This window comes from Panthera leo, chromosome D1 (genome assembly GCF_018350215.1).
Source record: "Panthera leo isolate Ple1 chromosome D1, P.leo_Ple1_pat1.1, whole genome shotgun sequence".
Classification (NCBI taxonomy): domain Eukaryota; kingdom Metazoa; phylum Chordata; class Mammalia; order Carnivora; family Felidae; genus Panthera; species Panthera leo.
Window position 1 is genome coordinate 109,982,407 of NC_056688.1, and position 13,907 is coordinate 109,996,313.

At 62.0% G+C, this 13,907-nt stretch overlaps 1 protein-coding gene across 2 annotated transcripts; it reads right to left on the minus strand.

Annotated features, from left to right (window-relative positions):
- Window positions 1–489: 489 nt before the first annotated feature.
- CLCF1 (cardiotrophin like cytokine factor 1) lies at window positions 490–10,436 on the minus strand. Of its 2 annotated transcripts, none has more exons than XM_042906526.1 (3): window positions 9,785–10,436; window positions 3,842–4,008; window positions 490–2,004 (listed from the first exon to the last, which is right to left on the minus strand). In XM_042906526.1, exons 1-3 carry the CDS (start codon window positions 9,963–9,965, stop codon window positions 1,510–1,512), a joined length of 843 nt encoding a protein of 280 aa, XP_042762460.1. In that variant the 5' UTR covers window positions 9,966–10,436; the 3' UTR covers window positions 490–1,509. The 2 variants fall into 2 exon arrangements, with proteins under 2 accessions (XP_042762460.1, XP_042762461.1); XM_042906527.1 differs by lacking the exon at window positions 9,785–10,436 and adding an exon at window positions 7,015–7,375.
- Between the last annotated feature and the right edge of the window lie 3,471 nt (window positions 10,437–13,907).

Below are 13,907 nucleotides of genomic sequence, written 5' to 3' on the forward strand. Positions count from 1 at the left end.
CTGAATCACATCTGTACCATTCGCTTTGCAGACCAGTATGAGTTTTTCTCTTACCCACCCGCCCCCCCCCCCCCACCTGCTGTCTTACACTGAAAACAGTCTACAAGAAGGAAGTAGGGTCACGCCTGACACTTGTGATGTGGCCACAGTCAGTCACGCTCCCTAGGAGATGAAGGGTATTGAGAAGGGAAGGGTCACTGCCGGGGGCCCCCGGGGGCCACCACAGGTGGGGGTCCCGGGGGAGGTGAGGGCTGACCGCACGTGGCTGACCAGAGGCGCAGTTGGACAGCTTTGCAGGGAGACAGACCCATGAGACCTTTAAAGTAATCCAGAGAGGGGAGGCGGGCTGAGCAAAGGCCGGGAGGGGGAAGACACGCGGCCAGACAAGATGTTGGAAGGACTAAAGGGACGCACCGTGGGTGGAGGAACAGAGTGTGCTGTGGGCACCACGCTCCGTGGACAGGGCAGAGCCTCTTCCCCAAGCTCTTTGCCTCTCCGAGCTCTGCCCTGGACTGCCAGGCTCCAAGCCATCAGGCACGCGGGGGCCCAGGAGGGGAAGCACCAGGCCAAGCAAAGAGATGAAGTCCTGGGGCAAGCATTTTATTTGTTAATACAAGAATAGAAATTCTGCAATAAATATCATCTAATAAATAACATCTCCAAATAAATAAATATTAATACAACAAACTTAGAGTCATGAGTGGGTGAGGCTGGGGGGCAGGGCCTGGGGGAGCTGCCCCCCGCACCCCGAAATGCTACTGCAATGTAAACTTTCAGGAAACCCTGTGGCTGTGGCTATGGTTGCCCTCCCCAGCCTGGGCAACCCACAGATACCCTGGAAAGGGGGTGGAGAGGAGGCACCATGATGCCGGCAAGAAGATGCAAGGCAAGGTCCTTTTGGCTGCCGTCCTGTGCCACCGACTGCCTTGGTGACCCGTGGGTCCGCTCTGTCCCTGCCCCTATGCTTTCAGCATGACCTCCAATGCAGATCCCACCTCTTCCGCTTTTAAATCCCGTTTCTTCCCGTTTGGACTTGCCACCGTGTGTGTGTTTCCTGAATTGGATGTACTGGGCTATTTGGGGATAGGGGAACAACGCCCATCCAAGGAGAGTGGGGCAGCCAAAGGGCTCCCCCCGCCCCAGAAAGGCACATGCTGCGGTGGCCCCCCTCCCTGCCTGCGGGCATGCTTCCTGGAAGTGCCGCGCGAGGGGCCTGTGGGCGCCGGCAAGCGCCGGGCAGGAAGCAGGAAGCTGTGGGAGCCTTCGCACCAACTTGAACCACTGCGGCCCCCGGGAGCGCTCCTCCCTGTGGAAGAGACCTGCAGGCCTTCGGAAAGCGGGGAGGGGATAGGCCCTGTGGATCATGCCCTCTTCCGAGTCCGGAGAGGGCCAGAGGCCCATGGCTTCTGTCTCCTGGCTCAACAGATGTTGGCATACGGGTTTCTCCCTCCCAGAGTGGGAGCAGGATTTGAGGGAGGAGAGGAGAGAGGAGGCGGTAAAGGTCAGAGATCAGAAGCCATGGGCTTCCAGGTGCAGGGTGACCGCCGCCGGCGGGGGCTGCGTCTTCTTCTTGAGCCGGTTGAAATCCTTGGCCGAGCGCCACAGCCAGGTCTGCAGCTCCTTCAGCAGCCAGAAGTCGTCCATCTTCTGGAGGAAGTCGCTGTGGGCAGGGCCGGGGGCCCGGGTGGGCTCGGTTCCGGGCAGAGGCTGGGGCAGCGGGTAGCCCAGAGCTGCCATGACGCCCGCGATGCTGCCCAGCAGGCCCTGAAGGCTGGTGCAGAAGTGGGCCAGGCTGCGGCGCAGCTCGGCCGTGGCAGCCTGGCGGTCGAGGCCACGCAAGTAGCAGAGAAGGTGGCTATAGGCCTCATAGTTCTGGGTCAGCCGCAGTTTGTCATTGAGGCTCCGCCACACATCCAAGTTGACAGTGGCCCTGGGCAGGGTCTCTGCCCCCAGCCGAGGTGGGTTGAAGTCAGGCTCGTTGAAAGGGGGGCCCAGGTAGTTCAGCTGCGAAAAGGAGAGGGCGATGGAGGAGGAGGAGGAGGAGGAGGAGGAGGGCCACCGGGAGATAACCTGCTCCCAAAGCTCCTATTTCCTGTGTCCCCTGACACTGGCCCCATCTCCTCGCTAGGCCTCTCTGTGCGAGGGCCTCCCCTAAGTTTCTCCAGGGATGTCATCTGCATGGAGGTGGCGGTTGAGGCAGTGGGGGTTGACGAGAGGTGTAGGAAGAGAAAAACACGCAGGAGATACTCGGGGAGGACGTGCCGATTGGCCGTGTGTGCAAGCCTTGGGAGCGTGCCCACCACGGGGCAGAGCAGAGAGGAAGAGGAGCCGGAAGGACCCAGGTGGCCAGGCCGCAGAGGTGGAAGGTGGACCAGAAGAGTGCAGAGCCAAGAAGAGGAGTTCGAGAAGGCAGGAGTGCTCGACAGTGTGGCTGCAAAACAGAGAGCAAGGGGAATGGGCCTTAGAAAATTCTGTTGGGTTTGGCGAAAAGGAGGTGCCTGCCGACCTTGGAGAGAGCCGTTTCAGTGGCCTGGAGGCCAGATTGCAGGGGGTTAAGGAGTGAGTGGGTGGAGAGGAAGCGGAGGCAGAGGGTGTAGACCACTCCTTCGAGAAATTTGGCAGGGAAGGCCAGGAGAGAAAAAGGGTCGGGAGCTAGAGGGGGTAGCAGAGTCAGGCAAAGGTTTTTGGCCAGGGAAGGGAAAAGCGGGTGGGAAGGCAGAGGGGCCCGTGGGAATCAGAGCTCCATTTGCCTCCCAACACGCTTGGTCCCACCAGCAGAAGGGCAGGGGGCAGATGGTACTCACTAAGCAGCAAGTCCCCCCAAGGAAGAGCTCCTAGGAGCAGGGCTGCAGAAGGAAGAAACTGAGGCAGTCTCAAGAGTTGGGCAGGAGGAAGGGTATAGGAGGCAGTCTAGGGAAGAGGACAGAGCTTTGCCAACCCTCAAGGGAGAGGCCTGGGGCCCAGGGAAAGGGCTGAGGGGGACGTTTCAGCTGGAGAGAAAGGGAGAAGAGAGGGGCGAGGCCTGGGATAGGCAAGGGCCCAGGGGGAGGTTCACACGCTGACAAGCACAGAGACAAACTAATTTCCTCGGTGTATCCTGGGGCTGGAGCCAGCTCCCCCGCCACCCTCCTCCCCTTTCTTTCCCTGGCTCCAGAGTAGGGTCTGGGATGTGGAAGAGGAACACGGGAAGAGGGGGCCGGTTCCCCATGGTCCTCGGCGACTCTGACCCTCTTTCCTTCTCTCCTGGGCTCTCTGAACACCTCTGGACTGCCCCCAAATCCTCATGGCACAACTTCCATCCACACCCTGAACCTCCTGCCACTACTGGCCTATCTTCCCCGCAGCCCCCTTCCCCCAAGTCCCCCCTAGGAGGCCCAGCTAGGATGGGAGAGGCAGACAGAAGGGAGGCCCATGGGTCCAGAGCAGCAGGGCCCCAGGTCTGGGGCAGAGGCGAGCTGGAACACAGGCATGGGAGGTGGGGCCCCTCCATCCCCACCCAGCCCCGCCCGTGCAAGAGACACCACAACACGGTGTAAACAGAAGAGACTTCCCCGGCCCCCAGGGGGAGGCGGGCGGCTGGGCCGGCAGCCAGTGGGGCAGTGGGCCAAGGCGGGTGCGAGGCCTGCCCACATGCCTAGTCCTGGGGCCAGGGATGGGAAGGAGGGGGGCACCTCAGAGGGAAGGGTAGGAGATAGGCCAGACATGGGGACCGTTTGGAACCAAAGGGCCCCCTGGTGACCACCGCTCACCGGGACCCCTCCACCGTTCTGTCTCTCTTCCACCCTCTTCTCTCCTCGTTCTTTGCCAGTTCCCAGACCTTTCAGCTGCCCTGGATACTCACGTAGGTCCCAGCCAAGCTGCGGAGTTGGTGTTCCAGGTAGCGGGTGAGGTCGTAGGTTTTCTGGATGGAGGGGCCAGGCCCTGGGTCCCCCGTGCGGTTGAGGGCTGGCACTGCCGGGAGGTGCCAGAGCACAGCACACAGGCAAGCTAGCATCCCCCACGAGTCCCCTGCGGGCAGGAGGGGCAAGAAACATGAGGGCGGGCCCAGGCCCCGTGGAGGATGCCCAGCTGGCAGCCCCTCAGGTGTCTGTCCCCACCTTGGGCCGGGCGCAGGGTTGGTGAGGGTGGGCCGCCAGATGGGAGGCAGGGGGGATGGAGGAGGGGAGCGTTCCTGGCCTGGGTGTGTGTGTGTGTGTGTGTGTGTGTGTGTATGGAGGCATGTATGTGTTTGAGGACGAGAACTTGGCCTCTGTGTGTGTATCTACCAGTATATATCGGAAAGCATATTTGTGTGTCAGCTAAGAAAGAGCCAGTATACGTATGCCGATGCGTATGTGTGTGTACGTGGAGGGACGGGGCCAGGCCTAGGGACTCTGAATCCAGACCCTCTGCAGTTTAGGGAGCCAAGGGGTGGGAAACAGCACGCGTCTCTCTGCCAGCTGCCAGCAGTCAGCCCCGGGAAAGGCACGAGAGAGGCCGCCCTGAGATGAGTCCACACAGAGAGCCATAGGAGGCAAGGGGTAGGGTTAGATCACGCGGGTCAGGCTGAAGGACAGAGGGCTGGCTCGTGCAGTCGGTGGTGGGTACATTCTTGAACGGGATTCCTGGGTGTGGAGCTGCGGGGTGGAGGTCTGCCCCATTCTTATCTAGGAGGTTGGATGGGGAAAAGTTTGGCCTGAGTGAGGTCTTCTGATGAACCTGCAGTAAAGAGGGTCGGGGTGGGGGATGTGAAAGAGAGAAAGAGGGGGAATATGATGTATCTGATGGGTTTGGCTTGTCAGCTGATGGTGCTGGAGAGTTTGGACATCCTGGGACACCAGAGGCCAGGGGCTGATAATGTGAAGATACCCATAGGCAGTTGGGAAACATGATTTTCCCAGCTTTTAGGTGTGGGCCAAGGTAAAGAGCACTAGGCCAGGAGTCAGTGGGCACCGGGACTGGGTAAAGGCAATTAGGGTTAGGATAGGGCAAGGCTATAATTGGTATGGGGCTAGGTTAGGTTTAAGGACTGGGTTACTTTTAAAGTTTCAGGTTAGTTTATTGGGATTTGGCTGACTGAGTGTGGTTGAGGTTTGAGTCCAGCTGGGGGATGTGGTGAGGTCTGGACAGGCACAGGGTTGGCTGGGGCTAAGGTTTATTAACGTGTTGATTTAGATGTCAGATGGGGTAATGCACGGCATGTCACTAAGAGTAGGGCTGGTTTGGGTTTTAAGCTTGGGTAGGTGTTGAGCTATGAGTCGTTTCTTCCACTTTCTATTTTCGACTTTCAAATTTTTATCATGACATATGTTGCTGTGATAGTTAGAAATGAGTTGGATACGGGTTTGACAGTTTGACTGTACTGAGTTAGGGGGAGTTTGGAGTTAGTCATAACGCTGGGTCAAGGTTTTGGAGAGGGCTTAAGACTCAAACTGTACAGAATGCCTCTCACAGAGTGTAGGGGTCAGGTGGGGACTTCCGCAGCGGCCCAGGCCATCAGTCTAGACTCGCTAAGATGCGTGGTGGCTGGCAACTTTACTGATAGAGCAGGGGAGTGGGTCGGGCGGGGGGAACACCAGTCTCAGAGACCCTGCTCTTAGGGACGAGGGACTTGGTCTGAGTGCATGGGTGCGTGCGTGCGTTAGGACAGAGCGCGGTGTCAGGCACATGACTGCTCCCCTGTCCTTGTCCGCATCTGCAGCCCCTGGCTTCCCTCCTGGTGCTTCTTTCCTCGTTCGGCCTTTTCCTGCTGACTCTGTGTTCCTTTCTATTTACTCTTCCTCATATTCCAAGACAACTCCAGGCCCTTCTCTGCACGAAGCCTGGGGCTACCCTCGGCCTGGATATCTGGCAGAGTCACCTCCAAGATCCTAAGGGTACAATATGGGGTGTTTTGGAGGTGGAGACCTGCCGAGGCGAGCGGCAGCCCTTCCAGGCTTGAGGTAGCTTTCGGGACTGAGCCTGGCCTCACTCACAGTTAGCAGCAATGCTGAGGGTCCCAGCTGAAGCCCACATTGGGAGCTGGGCTCACCTCTTTCCCCGACCTTGCTTTGGTCAGCCTTTCGGTCCATAGTTCTGGGACTGAGTTTTGCCTCTGCTGTGGTGGGGGGGGCGGGGGGGGCGGGGGGGGCACCGGGTCAGGAACCCAGCTCTGGGCCTTGTTTTCCCCTCCTCTTCTGGGCCCTGTGGCACATCCCTGGGGAGAACTGGCTCCCTACACAGGGACAGCAGGGGGAGAAGCCTTTGGATAAACAAGAACTAAGTCATCTGGGCAGAAAAACGGCTCATGAAATTAACCAGACGAGGCCGGTGTTTCCAGGAATATTTCAGTTCTGAGGTAACTGTGTCACTGCAGGCGGGGAAGGGGGGGCAGGGGAAGTTGCAGAAAGATCGGACTGACCGGCCCATGGAGAGAACCAGTAAGAAGGAAGGGGTCTCAGGTATCTAGAGGGAGAAGAGGCTAGGAAGGAGAAAGGAGACAGGGCTCTAGTCTCTGTTACGACGGCTTCCACTCTGGGCAAGATGTCCCCATATCTCAGGCGGCAAACTGATGGCCATCTGGGGCAGAGAACACCTGTGGCTTAGTTGTGAGCCCCGGAACTCAGTGAGGCTTGGGCTCACCTGCGTCCCTAGGAGGGAGCATTAGGTGGGCATCGTGGAGCCCTCTCCCATCCTTCTCTCCAGGCTCCTGGTGTGCAGGTGGACGGGCCCCCTCCCCCAGTCCCGGCCCCTAGCCCAGCCCCCCGCCCCAGCTCTGCCTCTGGCTGCTGCCCACTGTTGTTTACATCCCGGCTTCCCTTGTGTTTATAAATCCGGCTGAGCACGTGAGGAGCTAATGAGTGCAGCTCACAGCTCACGTTTCCTGCTGGAGCCCCCCGCCCCCCCATCTTGGCCCCCCGCCCCAGCGGCCCCTAATTCCATCCAGATCCCTGGGCCCTGGGAACCTAGGCCCCCCCTCATGAACACACACACACACACACACTCAGCCCACGCAAGCGCACGGCCACCCTGACACGGCTGCACGGGCAGGCATACCAGGGTCCACGTGTCCTTAGCCAGCTGCCCCTCGATCCCTGGCCTGTGTCCTCCAGGCTGAACTCCTCCGGCAAGGGTCGGGGGCTCGGCAGGGCACACGTGCAGGGTGGCCAGGGTGAGTCAGACAATTGTCCAGGAGACTCTGCACCTGGGATGCCCTCAGGCCAGACCAGGGCCAGCTTCCTGGCGACCTTGGAGGGATGTGTTGAGGGGAATTGGGGGAAGGAAGTGGTTTAGGGGGTGGTGTGTCCGCCGTAGTGTGAGATCCAGGCACTGAGACTATAGGCAACGACCCTCAGGGGCTCCTCCTGACCTGCCTCCTCAGGGAAAGGCCCACGGAAATAGCCCATCTTTCCTTGTCCTCCGGCTGGCTGCCCCTCCCTCCGTCTTCTCTCCCCTTCGTCCTCTCTTTGGTTCCCTGTGCCCCAGGCCACTGAGAAGTGGCTTAGTGAGCGAGTCCACATAGGCCCAGAAGTCCGGAGACCTAGCTTTGCCACAACCCATGACTGGGCTCGCAGGAGAGGGCTGTGCTGTGCACGCTAAGGTCCCTCTCAGCCCAACCGCGTGGGGTTCCACCTCTGCTGTCATCTTCAGCAGCCCCCTCCCTGCCCTTCTCTTCCAGCCTAAATGACAGAAGAAGAAACTGAGGCCCAGGGAAAGAAGCAGGCCAGTGGGCCAGCTGCCCTGCCTTGTGAAGTCAGTGCCGACAGAGGAGCTGGGCTGTCGCCGAGTGAGGGGGTTCTGGACCGGGCTCCAAGAGGACCCCAGTTGTTCCCAAGGGGCGCAGGATGAAGCCAGGGGAGCTAGGCGAGGCAGCCGGCGGAGAGCCAGGCAGGGGGACCCAGTGAAGGAAACGGTCCCGGCCGGCGTGTGGGTTGAAAGGGTGTTGTTATTCAGAGGCGTGGGAGGGGCTGGGAGGGAGCGGGCAGGAGCCAGGGTGTGAATAGGCAGGTGGGATTGTGGGGAGGAATGTGAAGTGTCACCAATAAAGTAGCTGGTGTGGCTGGGTGGTGTGCACAAGTGTGAACGGGGCAGGAGTGCAGGGCTCCGTGGAGGGGAGAGGGAGCCATTAGACCAGTCTGGAAGAGAGACGGGGGGTGGGGGGCTGCTAGGTGACAGTTGCTGCCATCTGCCTGTTTCCTCCTCAGGTTGAGTGCGGGGCTCAGGGCAGTGAGGGTGCCGGAGCCAAACTGCGGGGTGGGGGGTGTCGGGTCTCTCAGAGGAATGCATCCCTGTGTCCCCAGGGAAGGGCAGTGTGTGCTCCAAGCCCGAAAGGGGGTCTGTGGGGATTGTGAAAGCCGGGAGATGTCAGCTGGTCAAGGTCAGGATCAGAGAGTGCCTGACAGAGGTGTGGGTCCCGCGTCCTCACCCACAACCTTTCTCCAAGGCTGGGGACTTCCAGCTTCCCCTCCCGTCCCCGGCAGCTCCCTCCTACCCCAGCGGGGAGGGCCGGGCCGGGCACCGGACGAAACCGGGACGGGGTCCTCTGGGACTGGGGGTCTGGGGGGAGGGCTTCTGGAGCGCCGTGTGGAGTAACTGGGAAGGAAGGTGGAAAGAGATGGGGCTCTGGCGAGGCGGGGGGGAACCCGGGGTTCCCCTCGAGGGGCTCGGCCCGAGAACTCGGCGGCGGCGGCCGCTCGCTGGCCCTCCCCCTCGGCGGTGACCTCTCGCTCCCGGCCCCCTCCCCGCGGCGGCGGCGCCTTCCCCCTGTGTGGCCTCGGCGCCCCCGGCCCCGCCCCCGGCCCGCTCCCGCCCGGTCGCTCCCTTCCCGGCGGCGGGGGCGGGGGCGGGGTCCGGGGCGCCGGGCTTCGGGCTCGGCCGGGCCGCTGCCCTTTCCCGCGCGTCAACTCCCCGCCCTGCCCGTCCGCCCTCCCGCGGGCCGCCGGGGCCGAGCGGCCGCCGCCGCCGCCGCTCCCCGGCCGGTGACGGGCTTTCTCCTGCCCGGTCCAGCCGGGCTGCGCCCGTCCCCCGCACTAATCACTCCCAGGCCACGGCGGGCCGGGCCGGGGTGGGGGGGGGGGGGCTCGCTGCCTCCGCCGCCGCCGCCCGCCCCGCCGCCCGGGCCCTACCTGCCGCCGGCTCCCCGGCCGCGGGCAGCATGGTGGGCTCCGGCCGCGCAGCGCGCAGCGAGGAAGCCGCGAGTCCCGCAGCCCGGCCCGGCCCAACCAGGCTCGGCTCTGCCCTCCGCCCTCCTCTCTCCTCTCGCCCGCCCTCCTTCCCGCCCTCCCCTCCCCGGCGGGCCGGGGAGGGAGCGCGGCGGGCCCGAGGTGTCGGCCTCCCCTCGCCTCCCGCCGGCCCGGGCTCGGGCTCCCCGCCCTTCTCCCCTCTTCCTCCCCGGCCCCCTCCTCCCCGCGCGCCGCGTCTCCCTCCCGCAGCCCCGCTCCCCGCCTGGGACTCGCTCTCCCCGACTTTTCGCGCGGGGCTCTTTCCGCCGAGATTCCCGGCACCCCGCCTCGCTGGGGCTCCAGGTTGCCGGCTCCCGGGGTCAGCGGGTCGCGCGGGCTCCCGCCGCGCTCCCGGCCACCTCCTGGCCCCGGCGAGCGGACTTCAGGAATGCCGCGTCCCCGCCCGGCCCCTCTCGAGGGCGCCCGGCCGTGCCTCTCCCCCCCCCCACCCCCCCTCCCCCCCCAGCCCGAGCCCTGCTGGCGGGGGTAGCTGCCGGCTCCCCCGCCCGGCCCCGGCTCGGGGCTCCCGGGGGGAAGCACGGGAACCGGATCTCGCGGCTCCCGGGCGGGGGCGGGGGCCGGGGCCTCGGACGCCAGGCTCCTACCTGCTCGGAGGTCCATGGGGCTGGGGGCCGGGCCGGCCGGGCGCGGCTCCTCTCCCGGAGGCTGGCGGAGTGGGAGGGCGAGCCGCGGCTCCGGCGAAGCTTTAATAATCCCATCCGCCAGGCCCACTCGCAGGTTTTTTTCGCTCGGTTTCGGATTTTTTTTTTTTTCGGTGTGGGACATTCTGCAAACTTTTTTTTTTTTTTTCTGACGTGTAAAGCTGTAACCACAAATTGTAGCGGCCCTCCCCGGGGTGGGGGGAGGAGGGGGGAGGAGGGAAGGGAGGGCTTCTGGGGCTCCTCTCCCTCCCACAACACCGAGGGGGGGTGAGGTGAGGCGAGGCTGCGGCGGTACCACCCTGGGCCTCCTGGGGGAGGGGGCGGGGAGGGCATCAGTCCGCCGGCAGACTCCCCGAGCCGGGGGGGAGCGGGCCGCCCTCTCCTTTTCTTCTCCGGCGGCGTCGACCTGGGGTGCGGGGTCCCTGCTCTCACCCTACCTCGGACTCCTCATCTCTAACCTTCCCTCTCCTCCCCCTCCCCCTGAGTAAATGCAATGACACATTCTCCCAAATGCCAGCGAGCTGGCCTCGTAGCAAGTGATGGTGTTTTTCCTGCTGCCCTTTGTCTGGGCTGACCGCCCCCCTGGCCTATTGTCCCGCCGCCAGTCCCATTTCCAAAAGCTGGGGCTGAGTGAGGCGCTGGGGTTGGGGCAGGTGACTAACGGCCTCACAATGCCCCCCGGGGCGGGGGGAGGGAGAGGGCACCCCGGGCCCACTGCCCAGCTCGGAGGAGAGTAGAGGGCCCTTGGCCGAGGGTTTTTCTCTCAGGTTCACTAGGTTCTTCGTTCTTCCCAGCGGCCGGGAGAGCGCACAGGGGTGGGGGAATTGTAGTTCATTAATCAGCACGAGGCACCGGACCAGTTTCAACACCAGAGGCTGCATGGGTGACTCAGCGGGAATGCTCCCATTCAAGGCGATGGACAGACCCAGAGTCCCCATTTGTGAAACGCTTCCCCATAAAGACTTTTGGCTTTCTCTCGCCTTCGGGGTTTGGGGTTGTTGGTGTTGTGGAGTGCTCTCCCTCCTTCCTTCCCCAGGCCTGGGTTGGGACTTGCTTTGTGGGATACCTGGGGGACCCTTAAGCCTAGACCCTCTCAGGAGGGTCTCCTTCCTGCCCCCTTCCTCCCCTCCCTCCCCCCTCCCCCCGACGGAGAGCTGCCAGGGAGAGTGCAGAGGAAACAGCTCTCCCCGTCTGGGGCTTCCAGACATCTCCTTTTGGTGACTTCTTGGGGGACAGTCATTTGGTCCCCAAGGCTTGAGTACTCCAGATCCAGACCACCAATTAAACCATTTGGTAATAAGTTGCTTCTGTCCTTTATTTGTTTTCTCAAAGTGGGAGAGGTGGTGGTGGGCCAACCCTGGAAGGTGATTCCTCCCCGCGCCCCCCAACAGCATCAGATTCTTCAGTCCACGACTCCTGCCCCGTGTCCGTGTCCCTGAAGAAAGGAGGGTGCCCCGCCAGCCCTGCCACAGCCCCTCCAGCCTGCGGGTCAGAGCAGGCGGCATGGTCAGGACCAGCGCTAGGTTCCCAGGGCAGCTCTTCCCTTTTCTGCACTGTGTGGACTGAGGTGGGGGGGTGGGGGGGTGGGGAAGAAGTTTGTTTTCAATTACCTCACTGGAGTGGGACAGACTTTGTTGTTGGGTTGTTTTTTTTTTTTTTTTTTTCCTCCTTTCTTTTTTCTTTCTAAACAAGGAGAAAAAGAGCTGGGAAAGGGGAGCTGGCTGGGGGTTGGGGGCAGGGGGCTTTCCGGGGCATCAGTAGCAGCTTTCAGGAAACCTGTCTTGGGGGGGTGTCCTTCTGAAAAGTGCTCAGGGCCTCCCTCTTCCCCCCACCCTCCCCCCCACCTCAGCCAGAACTCTGCAGTTTCAATGACATTCTTGGCGGGTGAGCCCTGAGATCTTTTGATGCCCACGCCGAGGTCAAGAAGGCAGATGTCCAGTGGGTGACTGGCACTGAGGCCAGCCATGAGGTCCTCAAGCAGCCTCCCTTTCAGAAGGAGGGAGCCACGAACGGTGGGGAACGGTGGGGAAGTGGGGCGTGCAATTCGTCCTCCCCTCGTTTGCAGCCTGCTCCTTGTGGAGAGTGTCTGCACAGACAATGTGGTTTGGATTTGGCTGAGCCCCCTCAGCACCTTATAAAGCACCTTGCTGAGTCAGGGAGAAAGCAGCCCCCACTGGGGAGAGGAGGAGGGGGCCGGGAGAGAAAGGGAAAAGAGGGAGAGGGGAGCTGAAGGAGGGAGGTGGGGGGCTGAGAGAAGGGAAGGGCAGAAAAGTAAATGGGTGGGAGTAGGAAGGAGGGAGGAGGCAGGAGCCCAGGGAGGAAGAGGAACAGACTGCAGTGGAAGGGGAGCACCCCCCCATCCCACCACACGCCCAGCAAATACTCGCCTCGGGAGGCCAGAAAACATTGCTCTGCAGTAGCTGAGGGCCTGTGGCCCTGAAATGGGGACCCAGGCCAAGGGGGGGCAGGGACAACTGGCTCTACACACAGCCACCCCCCCACACCCACCCAGCTTGTTATGGTGACACCGCACGCTGGAGAAGTCGCCTTCTCCCTCTGCCTCTTGTCTAGACCTGCATCCCTGCCCTCTCCCCTCAACCAGGGGGTGGCCAGGCCCCCCCCCCCCCCATCTTCCCCACTGCCAAGGGGAAAATCAGCTCCATCTCCAAGCTGCCAGTGCCCCTCTGCCGTGTCTGGGCAAAGGCAGGAGGCTGGGAGCTGCCAGGTGGGTTGGGGTGGGGGCTGGAATAAAGACCTTGCCTTTCTGCTGCCAAATCCTAAATGGGGTGGGCTGTGGGAATTGGGGGAGAGAAGGAAGAAAGGAGAGGCAGAGCGTGATAGCTCCCCCTCCAGGATTTCTGTGGCGTGGGGGCACAGGGGGCTGCCCTCTGATTTCCAGTTGGGGCTGTCAACTTCCCACTCCCCTGTGGCTCTCAGACGGGATTCTTGTTCTGGGATTGCCGGTGAGGGCAGGGCAGAGGTTACAGGACACTCCTGCCCCCTGAGCCCCAGAGCCATCTGTCTTGGTACATGGTGTGCAAGAAGTTTCCGAAACCCTGCTGGGTGCTAGGCGCTACGGAGACAGAAGAGGGAAGGAAAACCCACCGCTGCCTTTGAGAATTTCATGGTCTGGTGACAAGGGGCACTCATTTACACTGAGAGATCAGAGGATGGAAAGGGCAGGAGAGCTCTGGGAGGAGGTGGAGCTTCAGGGTGGGAAATACAGCTGGAGCCACAGGAAGATGCACCGAGGGAGCACTGGCCCTGGCCCACGGGGCTCCCTGCTCTGCGGAGAGTCAAGCTGGGAGTCAGGACGAGGGGCTTCCAACTGGCCAGCGGCATGGCCTCTCGTGGAATGGGGTATGACCCCTTGTGCCCTCCTCCCCAACAGGATGGTGGGAGATCGGGGAGCTCATGAGGAGGACACTGCTTTGCTGCCTCTCTGGCCTTCCAGTCTCCAGGCCTTATCCACAGGGAGTGGCAGGCCAGACCCCAAGGGATGTGGCTGGGAGGGGGGCGGGTCTGGCACCGGGCGACGCTTCAGCTGCCCTCCAAGGGGGTGGGGTGAGTCAGTTTGGGCTCAGGGACAGGCTAGACCTCTCCCTCTCACCTTCCCTCCCTACTCCCATAGCTGGTACCCCCAGGAAAGGCATTCCAGAAGCCCCCCAAATCCCGTGTCCCACACAGCTGCAGAAAATTGGCACTGAAGGGGTCCTGGGCCCCAAGGATGTCGTGGATTCCTGAACTAGGGAAGCCTCTGATCCAGTCCCCTCCTGATGGGTCGGCAGGAATGAGAGTGTTGGCGAAGCCCACAGAGGTAAGTGAGGACACTCACTAATTCATTCATGTGTTGACCAGACGTGTCCTGAGTACACAGACAGGAGCCCCACGGGGCCATGGGGATGAGGGGTGGAGGCTGACCTGTGTGCTGGCAGGAGAGGCAGGGGCCTGCCAGTGCCTGCTGCAATGCCTGGCATTTCTTGGTGACACTTTTACTCCTTTTAGGACTCTAAGGCTTAACTAATGACAATAGTTTAAACATACTGAGCTCTCACCACGTGTTGGG

Coding starts and splice junctions, on each gene's coding strand:
- CLCF1 (XM_042906526.1), bottom strand. CDS start 9,965: ATGTCCCACACCGAAAAAAAAAAAAATCCGAAACCGAGCGAAAAAAAC. Junction 4,009..9,784: donor CCCCATGGACCTCCGAGCAG/GTAGGAGCCTGG, acceptor TCCTGCCCGCAG/GGGACTCGTGGGGGATGCTA. Junction 2,005..3,841: donor GCAGCTTGGCTGGGACCTAC/GTGAGTATCCAG, acceptor TCCTTTTCGCAG/CTGAACTACCTGGGCCCCCC.